Source organism: Macaca thibetana, chromosome 1 (assembly GCF_024542745.1).
Source record: "Macaca thibetana thibetana isolate TM-01 chromosome 1, ASM2454274v1, whole genome shotgun sequence".
Lineage (NCBI taxonomy): Eukaryota > Metazoa > Chordata > Mammalia > Primates > Cercopithecidae > Macaca > Macaca thibetana.
Genome location: NC_065578.1, coordinates 61,454,533 through 61,474,689, shown reverse-complemented (window position 1 = coordinate 61,474,689; position 20,157 = coordinate 61,454,533). Strand labels below are relative to the sequence as shown.

The following is a 20,157-nucleotide window of genomic DNA, read 5'->3' as shown; positions in this document are numbered from 1 at the left end:
TACTGCCGTTCCTTCCCTCCCTCCAATGGGCTGAGCTCAGGCCCATCTCAGGGCCCTGGCACTTGCCGTTGCCCTGCTAAAGGCCTCCTCTCCTGGACATTCCCTCAGCATTTGTTACTCCAGTGCAGTGATTCTCAGCCTTGGTTGCACGCTGGAAACACCAGGGGAGCTTTTAAAACATCCCAGTGTCTGGGTCCTTTCCCTGAACACTCTGGTTTAATCAGTCTGGGTGCAGTCCACATCCTGGGAATTCTAAACATCCTCAAATGATTCTAATGTACCACTAATGTTAGGAACTTCTGCTCTAATTAAAGTAGCCACTCCTCTTATCCTTCTATCCCATGGCTCTTTTTTTTATTTTATTCATTTTTTGTCACCACCTGAATGTAATATTTCTTTACATGTTCATTTTCTGACTCTCCCTAGTAGAATATAAGCTCCACTAGGGCAGGCAGGGACTTTGGTATAGGATTTAGAACTGCCCTGGCACATAGTAGGTGCTCAATAAATTCCTGTTGAATGAATAAGTGAACTTCCAGGCAAAGTTTTTATGGAAGCAGTTCCAAGATGAGTACTGTTTGGGAAATGTAATATGCCCTCCACTCTGTTAATCACAAACGTGAAAGGTTGTTCCTGCATAATAGAGGAAGAAATATCTAGGGTTTAAGCGAGACAGAATATAAGCATACCAGGGAGCAGACTGGGTTTGCAAATCCATTGAGCACAGGGGTTTTATGTAGAGGCCACCATTCAGAGAAGGGTCCTTAGGGGGTTCAGTGGAAGCCATGGCCACCAGTCCCTGTGGCTGTGTCCAGTGGCCCAAGAACCTGAAATCATCTTACCACCAGCATTCTCCATCAGGGATCTCCTGTTGAATATCAGTAGAGGAGTCAATAAATCTTCCAGGACTTTCCTCCATGGCCTCTGGCCTCTGGTCTGCCAACTCAACAGAGTCACTTATAATTGAACATAAGGGTCACTACCAGGAAAGAGGGCCATGAGTCAAGTGGCCTGTGCTCTCCCTCTTTTTGCTCCAAGCAATAGTTCAAACAGGTTGCAGCGAAGACAGGCAGATGTTGTGTTGGGGTATCCCACGGAGCGCTGGATGTAGGTGTGGAGGAGTTCATGCCTTGCCACATGCAAGCTGGGCTGGCGCAGGCTGAAGGGAGGACTCGCTCTCACCCAGAGATGTGAAGATTTGCAGGCAACTTGGCGAACTCAGGGTGGAGGTGGGGATGTTTGCCTGGAGTTGGGCCCCTCTCCGGACCTAACATTAGGATTCCACAAGCAAATGCTTTCATGAGGACATTGTGATGGCCTGTCTGGGTCACCAAATGCATCAACCGATGAGGGGACAGGCTACTGGTGGGTTTGCTGCAATGAGCACAGATAATTATTTTGACAATGAGCACAGTTAATTATTTTGACAATGAGCACAGTTAATTGAGTCTCCCCAAATAGCCTCCCTGCACCATGCAGTCAGAAAGACTGCAGTCTTTCCGACGCTAAGATTCCTGGGAGCCCTTCACCCTGCTGGCAGGTGTAGAGAGTCGGGGAGGAGGTTAGCAAGCTGCGGAGTGTGACCCGAGGCCCACCCAGCTCTCACTGGTGTTGACATGGGCACTGGGCAGGAAAGACAGGACGAGTGACCTTTGTTTCCTACCCCAGGTATGAGACCACCTCGAGTGAGGAGACCAGCGGTGAGGACAGCTCCCCAGAGGACTTGTCTGACAGTGAGGCTGAGAAGAAGTGTGATGGCCCAGACCACAGGCATGTCAAAGACGCCCACCTTACCTGCGAGGTTGGGCAGGGCATCCCCGAGGGCTCCTGCCATGCTGCCCAGGAAAGTGGGGCTGGGGAAGAAGTCCCCCAGTCCAAGGCTGAGAGGTGAGCAAATGGACACAAACATGGGCACTTGTTCCTCTGAAAAAGGGCAAGGGCATATATCCACCCACTCATGCGATTTGTTCATTCATGTACCCATCCATTCGCCAGTGTTGTTTAAGTCTCTGTTTCATGCCCACACTGTGCACTGATTAAATGAGGCAGATATATAGCTCCTGCTTTCGTGGAATGTACTGTCACAGCCGGTGTCTACGTATAAAGTCAACATTTACCTAGCGCTGAAACTGTGAAGGACTTTACAAGTATCCTTTCAACAGTCCTGCAGGGTAGAAGTTATTGTGACCACCACACTGTACAGATGTGGAAACAGAGACTTAGGGAAGTGCAGGGATGCAGCCAGCAGAGCAGGGACCCCAGCCCCAGTCCTTCTGACTGTTACCCATAAGCTTTTCTGCCTGTCCTGTTGACCATGCTGGCTTTTAAAGTGATGTGTCTTTTTTTTTTTTTTTTTTTTTTTTTTGAGACAGAGTCTTGCACTGTCACCCGGGCTGGAGTGAAGTGGCACAATCTCGGCTCACTGCAACCTCTGCCTCCCGGGTTCAAGTGATTCTGCTGCTTCAGCCTCCCGAGTAGCTGGGACTACAGGCGCCCACCACCATGCCCAGCTATTTTTTTGTATTTTTTAGTAGAAATGGGGTTTCACTATGTTGGCCAGGCTGATCTTGAACGCCTGACCTTGTGATCCACCCGCTTCAGCCTCCCAAAGTGCTGGGATTACAGGTGTGAGCTACAAGTGCCTGGCCAGTGATGTGTCTTTTAAAGTGATGGGAGCAGCCATGCACCATGGCTCACAGCTGTAATCCCAGCACTTTGGGAAGCTGAGGTGGGAGGATCCCTTGAGGTTAGGAGTTCGAGACTAGCCTGGGCAACAGAGTGAGACTCTGTCTCTATTTTAATTATAGTATTTAATTTTTTAAGAAAAAATAATAGAAGTAAAGTGATGGGAGGTCATATGGGAGGAAAAGAAGAGCATTGCCTTTGGAGTCAGGCATACCTGGACTCAATTCCTGCCTCTGCCACGGTGTTACTTTAGGCAAAGTCCTTGAGCTGTGGTTGCCTCAATTTCCTCATCTGTCAAATGTGCATAATAGCAACTTGATAGGTTTGATTGAGAACTACATGAGAAAAAGCAAGTAAATGCTTGGCACAGCACCTCCCACATACTAGGCTCTCAGTAAATGGTAGAAACAAGACGGTTTTTACCATTATCATCACTATCACCATCTCCAGCCTGGCTGCCAGAGGAGTGGTGAACAGTGAACGGGAGCCGATTGTCACCCACGTCAGGGCTGCTCCAACGTGGCAGCAAGATGAGGACAGGCCAAGTGAGTTGGCTTCTTTGTGTCCAGTGTCTTTAAGCCTCACCTGAGGCCTCTTGGTGCTGAGCCTTCCTTCAGACTAATACGGGAAGAGTGCTTGTCACTGTGGACACCCAGCTTCAACGAGTCTCATATTACTGACTCTGTTAGTACTTCCGGTGTCCTCCATGGAAGAATAACCCGAAGAAATTTTCTGGTATGGACTGGATTCTTTGATTTTTTTTTTCCAGCCTCCCAGGCAGAAAATATGTGGTCCAAAGTCAGAAAGACAGCCCTCCCCTTCCCAGCATGCCAGGAAATGCAGTTGGGCCTGTCCACCACCCCCTACCACGACCCCCCACCTAAATGCTTTGGTTATCGGCCCCAGCCCCTGACAAAAGCAGGATTAAATGGGCAACACACTGGGCTCATCTTCAGAAGCGTTCAGAAGCCAAGTCACATCGGCACACACCGTGGTCACTCTGGATTTCTGAAGCACGCCCCCTCCTAGGGCAGTTGCCCAGGTTGGATTTTTGAGCTGCTGAGATGTGAAAGAGGAGGAGAGTGAAAGTCTTGTTTATCAACATGAAGAATGATTATGTAAATATGTGTGTATATATATTTGTTTTCTTTAGATATAAACCCTCAGAAGAATTTCTTAATGCATGCCAGGCACTGAGCCAGCATCTGCCAGAAACTGGGACCACCACGGACCAGCTCTTGGTACTCTAATTTTTCATTGTCATGTAAAGATTTCCCTTCTGTTTAAGACGTTAACTCTGCCAGGGTGACTTTAGTCCCTTGCAGTGGTGTGAGTGTGCAGTTTACAGTGTGAGGCGGTAGTGTGGGCGTGCAGTGATGTGAATGGTGTGAGTGTGCAGTGTGAGGCAGCAGTGTGAGTGTGCAGTGGTGTGAGTATACAATTCACAGTGTGAGGCAGTGGTGTGAGTGTACAGTGGTGTGAGTGTGCAGTGTGAGGCAGTGGTGTGAGTGTGCAGTGGTGTGAGTGTACAGTGGTGTGAGTGTGCAGTGTGAGGCAGTGGTGTGAGTGTGCAGTGGTGTGAGTGTACAGTGCACAGTGTGAGGCAGTGGTGTGAGTGTTTAGTGGTGTGAGTGTGCAGTGCACAGTGTGAGGCAGTGGTGTGAGTGTGCAGTGGTGTCAGTGTGCAGTGCACAGTGTAAGGCAGTGGTGTGAGTGTGCAGTGTGAGGTAGTGGTGTGAGTGTGCAGTGGTGTGAGTGGTGTGAGTGTGCAGTGTGAGGCAGTGGTGTGAGTGTGCAGCGGTGTGAGTGTACAGTGCACAGTGTGAGGCAGTGGTGTGAGTGTTTAGTGGTGTGAGTGTGCAGTGCACAGTGTGAGGCAGTGGTGTGAGTGTGCAGTGGTGTCAGTGTGCAGTGCACAGTGTAAGGCAGTGGTGTGAGTGTGCAGTGTGAGGTAGTGGTGTGAGTGTGCAGTGGTGTGAGTGTGCAGTGGTGTGAGTGTACAGTGCACAGTGTGAGGCAGTGGTGTGAGTGTTTAGTGGTGTGAGTGTGCAGTGCACAGTGTGAGGCAGTGGTGTGAGTGTGCAGTGGTGTCAGTGTGCAGTGCACAGTGTAAGGCAGTGGTGTGAGTGTGCAGTGTGAGGCAGTGGTGTGAGTGTTTAGTGGTGTGAGTGTGCAGTGCACAGTGTGAGGCAGTGGTGTCAGTGTGCAGTGGTGTCAGTGTGCAGTGCACAGTGTAAGGCAGTGGTGTGAGTGTGCAGTGTGAGGTAGTGGTGTGAGTGTGCAGTGGTGTGAGTGGTGTGAGTGTGCAGTGTGAGGCAGTGGTGTGAGTGTGCAGCGGTGTGAGTATACAATGCACAGTGTGAGGCAGTGGTGTGAGTGTACAGTGGTGTAGTGTGCAGTGTTAGGCAGTGGTGTGAATGTGCAATGGTGTGTTGTGAGTGTGCTGTGTGAGGCAGTGGTGTGAGTGTGCAGTGGTTCAAGTGGTGTGAGTATACAGTGCACAGTGTGAGGCAGTGGTGGGAGTGTTCAGTGTGAGGCAGTGGTGTGAATGTGCAATGGTGTGAGTGTTGTGAGTGTGCTGTGTGAGGCAGTGGTGTGAGTGTGCAGTGGTTCGAGTGGTGTGAGTATACAGTGCACAGTGTGAGGCAGTGGTGGGAGTGTGCAGTGGTGTGAATGGTGTGAATGTGCAGTGCACAGTATGAGGCAGTGGTGTGAGTATAGTGTGAGTGTTGTGAGTTTGCAGTGTGAGGCAGTGGTGTGAACGTGCAGTGGTGTGAGTGTTGTGAGCACACACTGTGAGGCAGTGGTATGAGTGTGCAGTGGTGCAAGTGGTGTGTGTGTGCAGTGTGAGGCAGTGGTGTTAATGTGCAGTGGTATGAGTTGTGAGTGCACAGTGTAAGGCAGTGGTGTGAGTGTGCAGTGGTGTGAGTGTGCAGTGTGAGTCAGTGGTGTGAGTGTGCAGTGTGAGTCAGTGGTGTGAGTGTGCAGTGGTGTGAGTGTGCAGTGTGAGGCAGCAGTGTGAGTGTGCAGTGGTGTGAGTGTGCAGTGCACAGTGTGAGGCAGTGGTGTGAGTGTGCAGTGGTGTGAGTGTGCAGTGTGAGTCAGTGGTGTGAGTGTGCAGTGGTGTGAGTGTGCAGTGTGAGTCAGTGGTGTGAGTGTGCAGTGTGAGTCAGTGGTGTGAGTGTGCAGTGGTGTGAGTGTGCAGTGTGAGTCAGTGGTGTGAGTGTGCAGTGGTGTGAGTGTGCAGTGTGAGTCAGTGGTGTGAGTGTGCAGTGTGAGTCAGTGGTGTGAGTGTGCAGTGGTGTGAGTGTGCAGTGTGAGTCAGTGGTGTGAGTGTGCAGTGGTGTGAGTGTGCAGTGTGAGGCAGCAGTGTGAGTGTGCAGTGGTGTGAGTGTGCAGTGCACAGTATGAGGCAGTGGTGTGAGTGTGCAGGGGTGTGAGTGGTGTGAGTGTACAGTGCATAGTGTGAGGCAGTGGTTTGAGTGTGCAGGCCAGGGCCCCTTTCCTCTGGGTGTTCTCTCCTTTACCCAAGCACTGCTGCCTGAAGTGATGGGACACACTGAGGAAGTGGAGCCCATGGATATGCACAAGAAAGCAGGCCGGGGGCTCAGAGGCACTTCCCATGCATCATTAAGCAATGCACCATGAGTGGCTGTCATCAGACTCTGTGACTTAGGCTCACGATGCCCCTGTGGTTTGAGAGGACTTTAGGCAGAGTGTGAAAAGCACGTAGAATGGGAACTGAAGGTTCTATTCCCAGGACCCTCGTCTGTGAGATATTGGGCAAGTCAGTTTGATGCTCAGGGCCTCTGGTTCTTCATCAATAAAATGAAGGTGGTGGATGGCATGTTTCCATTCCTCTCAAGCCCTGACGTTTAATTCTGTAGTCATTACTGTCTTTCTTGAAGTGTACCTCTGGGTCAAGAGACCGAAAACAAGAAAATATGCATTTGCTCCTTCACACCTTCATGGTTTACAGAGGTTTAAACACATAGTGACTCTACTTTTAATCAAGGGATATTGGCACAGACACATTTTCCCAAGTTATGAGAGCAGCTGTAAGACCCGTGGTGGAACAACCCGTAAGCATTTTTCAAAGCCATTTTGCTCTCCTTTGCAAAAGAGCCCTAGAAGTAAAAACGATCAATGCATCAGTGTTTATTTCTTACCCAACTCGTTTCTGTTATTTTATCTTTAGCTGATCTGACAAATAGTTGTTCCCTAAAGAACCAATATGTAGGGCCAAGGCCAGTGTCTCACGCCTGTAATCCCAGTACTTTGGGAGGCCAAAGCAGGTGGATCACTTGAGCCCAGGAGTTTGAGACCAGCCTGGACAATATGGCAAAACCCTGTCTCTACGAAAAAATACAAAAAATTAGCCTGGCGTGGTGGCATGTGCCTGTAGTCCCAGCTACTCAGTGGCTGAGGTGGGAGAATCACCTGAGCCCCAGAGGTTGAGGCTGCAGTGAGCTGTGATTGCACCACTGCACTCCAGCCTCAGCACTGGAGTGAGATCCTGTCGAAAACACAGGAAAAAAAAAAAAAAAAAAAAAGAACCAATATGTGGATGTTGATCAAAACTCCTGTCACTTATTCTTAATTGAATTATCAAACTAAGGTCTTTCTTAGACCTTCATTCAAAACCCACCACTCGGCTGGGCGCAGTGGCTCACACCTGTAATCCCAGCACTTTGGGAGGCCGAAATGGACGGATCACCTGAGGTCAAGAGTTCAAGACCAGGCTGGCCAACATGGCAAAACCCTGTCTCTACTAAAAATACAAAAATTAGCTGGGCATGGTGGCCCATGCCTGTAATCCCAGCTACTTGGGAGGCTGAGGCAGGAGAATCGCTTGAACCCAGGAGGTGGAGGTTGCAGCAAGCTGAGATCATGCAACTGCACTCCAGCCTGGGCCATAGGCTGGCCCACTCTGTCTCAAAAGAAACCAACCAAACAAACAAAAACAAAACACAAAATCCACCCCTCTGTTCCTTAATATTAGGATCTTTCTCCAGATTTTCTTGAAGATCTCATGGGTAAAGGAGATACTCTGATTTATAAAAGTGTTTTAGCCACAAAAGATTCCACTGATTCTGCTCTAGAAAAGTGATCAGAGAATATGCAAGCCTGGCACCACACCCATGTTAGGATCAAAGCAATGGATACCGTCTCCCTTCCCCTCACCTTAGAGGAAGAAGCAGGTGTGTAAGGACCTCACTCTGTAGAACCATGAAGGTAAGGGGCCAGTCCCCTTTTACTCCCATTTTATAATAGAACAAGTAAGGATCAAAAAGGTTACATGACTTCCAAGGTCCCACAGCTAAGCCAGGGATTTTATTTATTTATTTATTTTTATTTCTATTATATTATTTTTTTAATCTGAGATGGATTTTTGCTCTTGTTGCCCAGGCTGGAGTGCAATGGTGCACTCACGCACAACCTCCACCTCCCGAGTTTCAAGCGGTTCTCCTGCCTCAGCCTCCCGAGTAGCTGGGATTACAGGCATGCGCCACCATGCCTTGCTAATTTTGTATTTTTAGTAGAGACAGGGTTTCTCCATGTTGGTCAGGCTGGTCTCAAACTCCCGACCTCAGGTGATCCCCTCGTCTTGGCCTCCCAAAGTGCTGGGATTATAGGCGTGAGCCACCGCGCCCGGCCAAGCCAGGGATTAAACTGTGTCACATCGATTTAGTGACTCCAAGTCCAGGACTCTTCCTGGCGTCAGTATGAAATCATTTATCATAATCACTTCTCAATAGCTTCTCCTCCCCATTAGGTAAATACCCTTTAAACACTGAGGTCATGTCACACACAGAATTGATGTCATTGGTTCTGGAACTCTTCTCGTTCATGGTCCCAGAGGAGCTGAATGTTGCAGATAGCAGGGCCCTGCCGTGGGTTGTTAAACCATTTACTCTCAAGGTCCTTGCAAAGCTTAAAAGCCAAACATGTCAAGCACACCTGTTTGGGTTTTATTTCAAGCATAAATTGGGGATGTTGTTTGTCTTCGCATGCATGTTTCCCATTAGTAAGATGATGCGAGTTTCCAGCTATGCCTATTAAACACACGCAGGAGTCCTGGTAGAGTCTGGGGCAAGGTCAGTATGGGCTGGCTGTGTGAGGGGGAAGGAGAGGGCCTTTGTGATTGTGAGCAGACCAGGGGTGTGAGCTAAACTTCTTACCGGAGGTGTAAGCTAAACTTCCCGCAGACTCAAACTTTCTCCAGTTAAATGCCTTGTTACTGGTTACTAGGCTGTCCTCCCAGTCCTCCTTTCCACTCCCAGAGGGGGCTGATCGCACAAGTACAAAGTATGTTGCTGCATTCCTAACCCCACCAGCTCTGAGCCCTTCAGGAATAAATCACATGGCAAACTGGAGGGAGCTGAAGGGACAGAGGCCAAAGCTGGCTTTCCTTGTGTAAGGGAGGAACTCTTGCTGGCCAGGGAACCTCTTGGAATTGGTCTCTTTTGGGGTTTCAGAGGCAAAGCTTGAACACCATCAGTCAAGAGTGGTTCCGCGTCTCCAGCCGGAAGTCGTCTAGCCCTGTTGTGGTGGCCTCCTACCTCTGCGAGGTCCAGCCTCACTCCCCACACTTCCTGAAGCTGCTTGTCAACTTGGCCGATCGCAACGGAAACACAGCCCTTCACTACAGCGTGTCCCACTCCAACTTCTCCATCGCGAAGCTGCTGCTGGAGACAGGTCAGAAGTGGTTGCATTTATACAGTCTGGGTCCGTCCTTGAAGGACATGGCAATTTTTAAAATTTTTTTCAAAAATTTCAATAGCTTTGGAAGTACAAGTGGTTTTTGGTTACGCGGATGAATTGTACAGTGGTGAAGTCTGGTCTTGTAGTATACCTATCACCCAAATAGTGTACATGGTACCCCATAGGGAGCTTTTCCTCACTGCCTTCTGCCCTCCCCTCTTCTGACTCTGTGGTATAATTGTCCTTTATGCCACTCTGTATGTCTTCATGTACCTGTGGCTTAGCTCCAACTTATAATGAGAACACGCAGTATTTGGTTTTCCATTCTTGAGTTACTTCACTTAGGATAATGGCCTCCAGTTCCATCCAGGTTGCTACAAAAGACATTGTTTTGTTCTTTTTTGTGGCTGAGTAGTATTCCATGGAATGTATGTATGTGTGTGCATATATGTACATATAACATTTTATTATATGTATATGTATGTATATATTATATATTTTATATATATGTATATATAACATTTTCTTTATCCACTCATCAGTTGATGGGCATTTAGGTTGATTCCATGTCTTCGCAATTGTGAATTGTGCTGTGATAGCATACAAACGCGGGTGTCTTTTTGATAGAATGACTTGAAGGGCAATTCTTGTACACATTTCTTTCTGGTGAGGAAATGCATCATTGTCGAAAGTTCCCTCTGGGCTGGCTGGGCACGGTGGCTCACGCCTGTAATCCCAGCACTTTGGGAGGCCGAGGCGGGCAGATCATGAGGTCAGGAGATCGAGACCATCCTGGCTAACAGGGTGAGACCCCGTCTCTACTAAAAATACAAAAAATTATCTGGGTGTGGTGGCGGGCTCCTGTAGTCCCAGCTACTCGGGAGGCTGAGGCAGGAGAATGGCGTGAACCCGGAAGGCAGAGCTTGTAGTGAGCCGAGATCACGCCACTGCACTCCAGCCTGGGCGACAGAGCAAGGCTCTGTCTCAAAAAAAAAAAAAAAAAAAACCAAAAAAAGAGAAAGTTCCTTCTGTGTTCCAGAAACTGGACCAGACCATTTTGCCTCTGTTTGCCTCATTTGTTCTTCACAGCATTCCTGTGATGTGGGTATTGTTCTCATGTTACAGCTAAGGAAACTCAGGCTCAAGAGTTATAAAACTTGCTCAGGTTACAGCACTGGTCAAGGGTAGAGTCAGGTTTTGTACTCAGTTTATCCACCTCCACAGCTATAACTATACTGCCTCTGGGGGAAATGGCATTTTCCCATCTTCAGAGGATACTTTTTAACAAAGGTCGTGGCTCCGTTTGACCCATTTGACTCAACTTGATTCATTCATCTTTCATCAGATATTTATTGACTACACATGAGGTCCATACTGGCTACTACCAGGGATGCAAAGGTGAGCCAGGTTAGCCCTCTGCTTCCTGGGAGCTAACAGTCTAGCAATTGGGATGGAGCTGGATGGTGGCTCATGAAACAGAGATAGAGAAAGTGATTTAGGAACTGAAATGCGAGCGTTTCTAGTGCAGGGAGCGGCAAAGGTGCACTGGAGCAGGCAGGACTCCAGCAGGCAGTGTTCCAGGCAGAAGGAACTCCATGGAGGTTAGACAGGGAAAATGCCTGAAGACCAGAAAGCTTGTAGTTTGGATGGGATGGGAATTAAGGTTGGAAGGGTGAGTTGGAGCCACCACATGGAGAAATGGAGGACCTGGAATGCCAGGCTGAACCCTGCTTGGAAGGTCCCAGGAAGTCAGTGCAGGTTTTTTTGTAGGAAACTCCATAACCAGGGTAATTCTCTAAAAGAGTCATTTGACAGTAGGGGTGGGTTAGTGAAGAAAGCAGGAGAGGAGGTGGCAGGGCAGACAGGAGGCCATTACAGAGGTCCACAGAGAGGTAGTGAGGGCTTATAATAGGTGAGGATGGTAGGAACTGAATAGCAAAAAGCCATTGGGAGGTCAGGCATTGTGGCTCATGCCTGTAATCCCAGCATTTTGGGAAGCCGAGGCGGGCAGATCACTTGAGGTCAGGAGTTCAAGACCAGCCTGGTCAACATGGCAAAACCTTGTCTCTACTAAAAACACACAAAAAAATTAGCCGGGCATGGTGGCGTGCACCTGTAATCTCAGCTACTATGGATGCTGAGGCAGGAGAATTGCTTGAACCCAGGAGGTGGAGGTTGCAGTGAGCCGAGTTCACACCACTGCACTCCAGCCTCCAGAGCAACAAAGCTCCAGCAACAGAACAAAACTCTATCTCAAAAGATTAAAAAAAAAAAAAAAAGACTGGGCACGGTGGCTCATGCATGCAATCCCAACACTTTGGGAGGCTGAGGCAGGTAGATCATTTGAGGTTCAAGACCAGCCTGGCCAACATGGTGAAACCCTGTCTCTATTAAAAATACAAAAATTAGCTGGGTGGTAGTGACGCATGCCTGTAATCCCAGCTACTCAGGAGGCCAAGGCAGGAGAATTGCTTGAGCCTGGGGTGGGTGGAGGTTTTGGTGAGCTGAGATAGTGACACCGCACTCCAGTCTGGGTGACAGAGTGAGACCTGTCTCAAAAAAAAAAAAGTCATTGGGAAAGTAGTGCCCGACTGGTGAGGTGAGTTGGAGCTCTCTGTCAAGCCTGGATGGTTAAGAAGACAGTGGGCTGCAGGAGGAGAAGGACTAAATGTGGAGGAAGCAGAAAGGATAATTCAGTTTGGGGCAGATTTTTAGTTTCTGGAGATGTACAGAGGCTATTGAGAATTCCAGATGCAAAATGAAAAGGCAACAGAGCTTTGGGTGGGGCCGGCCAGAGCACGTGCAATGAGGCCTTTAGGAGAGGAGGCCTCTCTTGCTCTTGGTTATCCTGTGCAGAGAGAGAGAGAGAGCACACCAGTGAAGGAGACCTAGGCAGAGTCGTGTGATAACTAGAAGAAATAAGAGGATTGTGGCTGATGGGGAAGGACAGCCCATGAAAAACAAAGAGTGTCAACTGCATCAGACTCTGCAGGGTCCCTGAAGGAAGATGCCTGGGTTTGGCAGATGGAGGGGACGGGGGGTGCCACTGGTGACTTTGGAGACAGCTGCTTTGGGGCATGTTGGGAGGAAACCAGCTAGAAGAGGGGAAGGAGCAAAGCGCCAGGCTTGGGGAAGGCAGTGATGGAGTGTCTTGGCTGAAGGAAGCAGGAGAGCCTACGGAGAGTTGGTTTTGTGTTTGTCTGGGGAGAGGAGATCTGAACATATTTTTTGACTGAGAAGAAGAATCCAAGAAAGAAGAGGAACAGGTAAGGTGGGAAACAGAGACAGAGAATGAGAGACAAAGAGAGAGATGGAGAGGAAGCGAATGAGAGACAGAGACAGACAGAAAAAGAAAGACAGGGAGAGAAAAAGGAAGAGAGAGAGAGACTGACAGAGAATCAGAGACAGAGAAAGAGAGAGGTGAAAGATACAAAAGAGAGAAGCCACTTGGTGAAGCAAGGTCTAGGAGGAGCTGGGAAAGCCTGGGCTCCATAGCAGAGGCAGGTGAGGGCAGCGTAGGCAAGACGCTGGGCCATTCATTTCTCTGAGATGGAAGCGAGAAAAGGAGAAAGTGGGTAACAGTGCAGAGAGATGTTGAGGAGAGCAGGGAGGTGGAGGCCACTGGCCTCAGATGGCCTCGATCTTCTCAGGAAAGTGAGAGTAGGATCAGGGTTACAGGTTGGAAAGGTGTAGTTAACAGTCAACCAAAGACAGGTGCGTGATGGGGCTGAGCTAAAGTGCATGGGCCTCAGTCAAATGTCATCTATGAGTTTAGGAAGGCTGTATGGGGCTGTCTAGGAGAGTCCGTACAAGAGGTATAAAACCCCAAGTTATCCCCACAGATGTGGCCTTCTGCTGCTAAGTATTTAGCATCTGCTAAATATAATTTAAATGTATTACGAATTATATTATATTTATAAATTATGTTATAAATTATATTGTGTTTATAATTAGAAATATGTTATAGAATAATGAATATAATTATTTCATTTAATAATAAAATTTTATTGTTAGAATAGGATGATTATCCCTCTTTATAGACCATGAAAGTGACATTCAGAAAAGTCAGCAAACTTACCCTAGATCACCCAATAACTAAGTGTGCTACTAGGATTTAAAGTCAATACTGGACCAGGCGAGGTGGCTCATGCCTATAATCCCAGCACTTTGGGAGGCTGAGGCAGGGGGATCACTTAAGCTCAGAGGTTCAAGACCAGCCTGAGCAACAGGATGAAACCCCATCTCTACCGAAAATACGAAGATTAGCCAGATGTGGTGGTACACGCCTGTGGTCCCAGCTACTCGGGAGGCTGAGGTGGGAGGATCGCTTGAACCCAGGAAGTTGAGGCTGCAGTGAGCCATGATTGCACCACTGCACTCCAATGTGGGTGACAGAGTGAGACCTGGACTCAAAAAAAAAAAAAAAAAAAAGAAGAAGAAGAAAAAGAAAAGTTGGTCCCGTTGCTCTTTTCATTTCTGACATCTAGGAGGTAGAGCATAACTCTTCCTTTAGGAGGCCTGAGGTAGGAATTTAAATGAACATCTAAAGTCTGAATTTAGGACCCAGTGGCTTTCCCCACCTTGGGTTCTGTCTGGCTAAAATCCCTCCTGTGGCTTCCTATTGCTCTTAGCGTGAGAGGCGGCTTCCTCAACCTGGCCTTCAGGACCCTGCCTGCCCTGGCTCCCACCTGCTTGGGCCGTCTCTGCTGCCGCCATGCTCTCCTCCTTCCCTCCACTCTAGCCACGCTGGCCTCACTCACCAAGGTCATTCCCTCCTGGGATTTTTGTATTTGCCTTCTACCTGGACTCTTCCCCCTGAGGCTCTTCTTGTGACTGGCTCCTTTTCGTCATTCAAGTCACAGTCCAAATGTCACCTCCTCAGAAGTCTTCCTGGTGCTTCTGTCTAAAGTGGCTGCCCCCACCTCTCTCTAGGGGAGCACCCTCTTTCTTTCTTGAGACACTCTTTGCTTTTCATTTCTACTCAACAGAATGTTCATTCACTCAAAAGGGGCTCCTGCCTGTCTTGTTCCGGTCTGTTTCCCTAACACCTAGACCAGTTCCTGGTTCCTAGTAGGTGTTGAGTGAAAACGTCTGTTAAATGAATGAGCGATGGATGACTCCTGGGAGCTAGGTTAAATTCCAGTAAACTTCCACGTCTTCAAAATTCTGCTAAGCAGCTTTGAGTGTCTTCAGCTGAACGGGAAAGGCAGCGTACATAATGACAGCCTGAAGTTGTTTCTGATTTTCACATCATCAAAAGAAGATTAAATTATAGCTAACAGTGAGCTGATGTTATTGATTTCAGTTCTTCATGGATGCATGGATACCATCAAAATGGTAGATCAAATGAGAAAGGCACATAATTAAATGGAGCATGGCTCTGTGTTCTGTTACTGTATTCAATGTTAGGGGCCATCCATGTAGAAGGTGAATAAAGCAGCTACTGCTTTTTCAGTGTCGTCCTCATCCCAGACACTGGACTTAGTGTGATATACATATACACTGTCATGTACAATTCTTGCAGGAATTGTGAAGCAGATCTTAATTGCCTTTTCCAAGTGAGGAAACTGAGGCCCAGAGATGTCAGGTAATGTGGTCAAGGTCACAGAGCCTGTAAGAAGCTAATCCAGAATTCAAACCAAGGTCAGTCAGCCTCCTAATCTGGGCTTTTTCTACTACCCTGTCTATGCTTCTGGGACATTGAGACTTTGGGAACATCCATTATGTTCATGAAGAATCCAAAAACCAGTAACATATGGCCCTTGTCTTTAAGTGTTCACAGTCTTGTAGCCGGTTAGAAGTTTCTGGATGAGCCAGCCAGGACAGAGAAGAGACAACTAAAATTTGGGTGATATAAATATCTGCTGATGCTAAGAATTCACTTAATACTCATCAACGTTAAAGTGGTTTGGAAACTTTTCCCTTTAACATAGTGAAATAGCTAAATAGCCATAAAGGTAAAGTAAGAAGGGGGTTGGGGAGAATGGGTTGAGAGAGTTGTTACTTTCTCTTATCTGTAGAAGGGATGTTGAGGGTGACAGATCTGTCACACTCCCAAATCTGGGGTGTCCTTAGAGGCAGTTGTTAAGCATCCAGAAAAAAAAAAATTACAAACTGTAAAGGGCTGTACAGAAGTGACTCATTATTATTGAGAATAGAGCCAGAGTGCACCTCTGCCGGTTCAACCCCAAGTGATCCGTCCTTTATTTTGCCAAATGCCGTTGCAGGGCGTATTGAGTCAGAGGATGCTCTGTCGAGAGCCTTGCTCCTCTGTCACCTCCAGGGAGAGTTGGCTTTGCTGCCTGATGGCTGCTCTGAAGCATCTTCTGTAAAGTTCTGGGTCCTGGCAGGGAGCAGTGGCTCACGCCTGTAATCTAGCACTTTGAGAAGCCAAGGCAGGCAGATCACCTGAGGTTAGGAATTCAAAACCATCCTGGCCAACATGGCGAAACCCCATCTCTACTAAAAATACAAATATTAGCTGAGCGTGGTGGCGCATGCCTGTAATCCCAGCTACTTGGGAGGCTGAGGCAGGAGAATCGCTTGAACCCAGGAGGCAGAGGTTACAGTGAGCCGAGATCACACCAGTGCACTCCAACCTGGGTGACAGAGTGAGACTCCATCTCAAAAATAATAAATAAATAAACAAAGTCCTGGGTCCTTAGCCCCTCCTAGTCCCTTTCCTGAGCCTGTGGGCAGGTGTCAGACCTCATTCTACTGAACTAAAAACCATGTTTCTGAAGAGAAAAAAAGAACTGATAACCTGAGGCTCGTTTACACATCTTAAAAGCAAACTTAAAATAATCAAGGGGTAGAAATAAAACAGTTATTAACAAGGCAGTGCAAATGTTCACTTTGGTATCAGGACAGAGCTATGAGGTGATGCATGGAGTTGTTATTTAGCTTTCATCACCTGCCGGCTCATGGCAGTGGTCCAAGGAGCTTGAGGGAAAACTGCTGATAAATGAGGCAGACTGATACCTCTGTCTCCGCTGACGGCCTGGTATTATCATGGCACACTTCTGAAAAATTGTTTGAAAAATTATGGGGTAGCCAGGCACGGTGGCTGATGCCTGTAATCCCAGCACTTTGGGAGGCTGAGGTGGGCGTCTCCAACATAGAGAAACCCCGTCTCTACTAAAACTACAAAAATTAGTTGGGCGTGGTGGCTCATGCCTGTAATCTCAGCTACTCGGGAGGCTGAGGCAGGAAAATCGCTTAAACCCGGGAGGCAGAGATTGCAGCGAGCTGAGATCGTACGATTGCACTCCAGCCCGGGCAACAGGAATGAAACGCCATCTAGAAAAAAAAAAAAAAAAAGAAAGAAGAAAGAAAAATTGTGGGTTGGAGGGAATATCAAACAAATGTTGCTTTTTTCCACTTGCACAGAACTTGCAAATAGCCCTAATTGACATTTTTTCATAAACCATATTTTTACAATGAATACCTAAACCTTAGGGGAATATCATTCTGGACAACAATAGTAATAACAGCGAACGCTCACTGAGTGTTTCCTGTGTACTAGGCATGGTTCTAAGTCAGGGGTGTCCAGTCTTTGGCCTCCCTGGGCCACACTGGAAGAAGAACTGTCTTGGGGCACACATAACATACACTAACACTAATGATAGCCAAAGAGCTAAAAATAATGCTTTAAGAAACTGTGAATTTGTGTTGGGCCACATTCAAAGCTGTCCTGGGCCATAAGTGGCCAACGGGCCACGGGTTGGACAAGCTTGTTCTAAGTCCTTTAAATATATTAGACTGGGCACAGTGACTCACACCTGTAATCTTAGCATTTTGGGAGGCCACAGTGGGTGGCCCAGGAGTTTGAGACCAGTCTGGGCAACATAGTGAAAAACCCTGTTTCTATAAAAAACACAAAGAATTAGCCAGGCGTGGTGACATGCACCTGTAGTCCTAGCTACTCAGGAGGCTGAGGTGGGAGGATCACTTGAGCCCTGGAGGCAGAACTTATAGTGAGATCATGCCACTGCACTCATCCTCAGGCTGGGCAACAGAGCCAAACCCTGTCTCAATAAATAAATAGATAAATAAACTCAATAAATGTCACTTATGAGGTAGGTTGTGTTGTCATCCCCATTTTATAGAGGAAGAAATGCTAAGAAAGGCTAAGTGACTTGATTTAGTGTAATTGTTTTCCTATTGCCCAAAGGAGCTACGTCAGGGAGGACTGCTTGAACCCAGGAGGTTGAGGCTGCAGTGAGCCATGATCGCACCACTGCACACCAGCCTGGGCAACAGAGCAAGACCTTATCTCAAAAAAAAAAAAAAAAAGCGACATAATTTTTTCAGATAAGCAACAGTACAAAGACGTTTGGTTTTCCCATCACCCTTGAGAGGTGGGGTCATTTATGTAACAGGTATCAGTCTAGGCCTGATGATCCCCTACCTTTCCTTAGGTGGGGAGGAATATGGATACATATCCCCAGGGCTACAAAGCAGGACTTTCTTTAGAATTCTCATTTACTACTTAGTCTTTTTTTTTTTTTTTGAGACGGAGTCTCGCTCTGTCACCCAGGCTGGAGTGCAGTGGCACGATCTCGGCTCACTGCAAGCTCCGCCTCCCGGGTTCAGGCCATTCTCCTGCCTCAGCCTCCCGAGTAGCTGGGACTACAGGCGCCCGCCACCGCGCCCGGCTAGTTTTTTGTATTTTTAATAGAGACGGGGTTTCACTGTGTTAGCCAGGATGGTCTCGATCTCCTGACCTCGTGATCCGCCCATCTCGGCCTCCCAAAGTGCTGGGATTACAGGCGTGAGCCACCGCGCCCGGCACTACTTAGTCTTAAAAATATGCCACGTTTGGCCAGGCACGGTGGCTCATGCCTGTAATCCCAGCCCTTTGGGAGGCCGACGTGAGTGGATCATGAGGTCAGGAGTTCAAGACCAGCCTGACCAACATGGTGAAACCCAATCTCTACTAAAAAATACAAAAATTAGCCAGGTGTGGTGGCACGCGCTTGTAATTCCAGCTACTCAGGAGGCTGAGGCAGGAGAATCACTTAAACCCGGGAGGCGGAGGTTGTAGTGAACCAGGATCATGCCACTGCACTCCAGGCTAGTGACAGAGCGAAACTCCATCAAAAAAAAAAAAAAAAAAAAAAAAAAGCCAGGTTTGGTCAAGCGCAGTGGCTTATGCCTGTAATAATCCCAACACTTTGGGAGCCCAAGCGGGCAGATTGCTTGAGGTCAGGAGTTTGAGACCAGCCTGACCAACATAGTGAAACCCCATCTCTACTAAAATAACGTTTAAAAAATAAAAAATTAGGCCAGGCGCGGTGGCTCACACCTATAATCCCAGCACTTTGGGAGGCCGAGGTGGGTGGATCACGAGGTCAGGAGATCGAGACCATCCTGGCTAACACAGTGAAACCCCATCTCTACTAAAAATACAAAAAATTAGCCAGGCGTGGTGGCGGGCACCTGTAGTCCCAGCTACTCGGGAGGCTGGGGCAGGAGAATGGCGTGAACCCAGGAGGTGGAGCTTGCAGTGAGCCCAGATTGTGCCACTGTACTCCAGCCTGGACGACAGAGTGAGACTCCGTCTCAGAAAATAAAATAAAATAAAATAAAATAAAATAAAATAAAATAAAAAATAAAAAATTAGCTGGGTGTGGTGGTGCATGCCTGTAGCCCTAGCTACTCAGGAGGCTGAGGCAGGAGAATTGCTTGAACCGGGAGGCGGAGGTTGCAGTGAGCGGAGATCGCACCACTGCACTCCAGCCTGGGCAACAGAGAGAGACTGTCTGAAAACAAACAAACAAACAAATGCCAGGTGTTTGGCTAGGTACATTGGTTCACATCTGTAATCCCAGCACTTTGGGAGGCCGAGGCGGGGGTATCACTTGAGGTCAGTAGTTCGAGACCAGACTGGCCAATACAGTGAAACCCTGTCTCTACTAAAAATACAAAAATTAGCCAGGTGTGGTGGCGTGCACCTACAGGCTACTCAGGAGGCTGAGGCAGGAAAATTACTTAAACCCGGGAGGCAGAGGTTGCAGTGAGCTGAGATCGTACCACTGCACTCCAGCCTGGGTGACAGAGTGAAGCCTTGTCTCAAGAAAAATAAATAGATAAACAAATAATGCCAGGTTTTCATTGTATTGTGAAATGTAATTCTTAGTTGTTTTAATATAAAATTGTGGAGTTTTTTTCTCCCTCCATTTTTCGAGGGAGATGGTTGTTCCTGGAAGATTTCCCACGTTTATCTCATGGTGTTGTTCACCCTCCTGGTACGTGGCACAGTAGACCCCTGGGCCCTTGGAAAGGACCTGCAAACACAGCCATCAGTTTAAGAGTCACACACAAATGTGAGCTAGTGAGTGTGAAACCTAAAATGCACAGCCGTGGTGGCATTCCAGGCATAGGGGCAGGTGAGGGATGAGCTCCAGAGCCGGACAGACCTGAGTGTTTCCAACCCACTTCGCCTTCACATGAGTGGACAATGTAACTTCTCTGGCTCTCAGTGTCCTCATCTGTACAATAGGAACAACATCTTGTGCTCCGGTTTAGGAAATGAAGTCATGGCCACTAGCCCTTTGGCCATCTCTGGCTTTGTTGTGGGCCTCCCTTGCTGGGTATCCTCGGAAAACTTGTCAAGAAAAGTAACCAGCTGGCCAGGTGCAGTGGCTCATGCCTGTAGTCTCAGCACTTTGGGAGGCCAAGGAGGGTGGATCACGAGGTCAGGAGTTCAGGACCAGCCTGACCAACATGGTGAAACCCCATCTCTACTAAAAATACAAAAAAATT

The 20,157-nt window shown here is 47.9% G+C and overlaps 1 protein-coding gene across 1 annotated transcript in view; it reads left to right on the top strand.

Annotated features, from left to right (window-relative positions):
• The window catches only part of KANK4 (KN motif and ankyrin repeat domains 4), a 49,884-nt gene that overhangs the window by 12,246 nt on the left and 17,481 nt on the right, over nt 1-20,157 (top strand). The window contains exons 4-6 of the mRNA XM_050753104.1: nt 1,669-1,887; nt 3,839-3,926; nt 9,165-9,384. Of these exons, the coding sequence (XP_050609061.1) occupies nt 1,669-1,887; nt 3,839-3,926; nt 9,165-9,384 (527 nt within the window). The remainder of the gene's footprint in view (nt 1-1,668; nt 1,888-3,838; nt 3,927-9,164; nt 9,385-20,157) is intronic.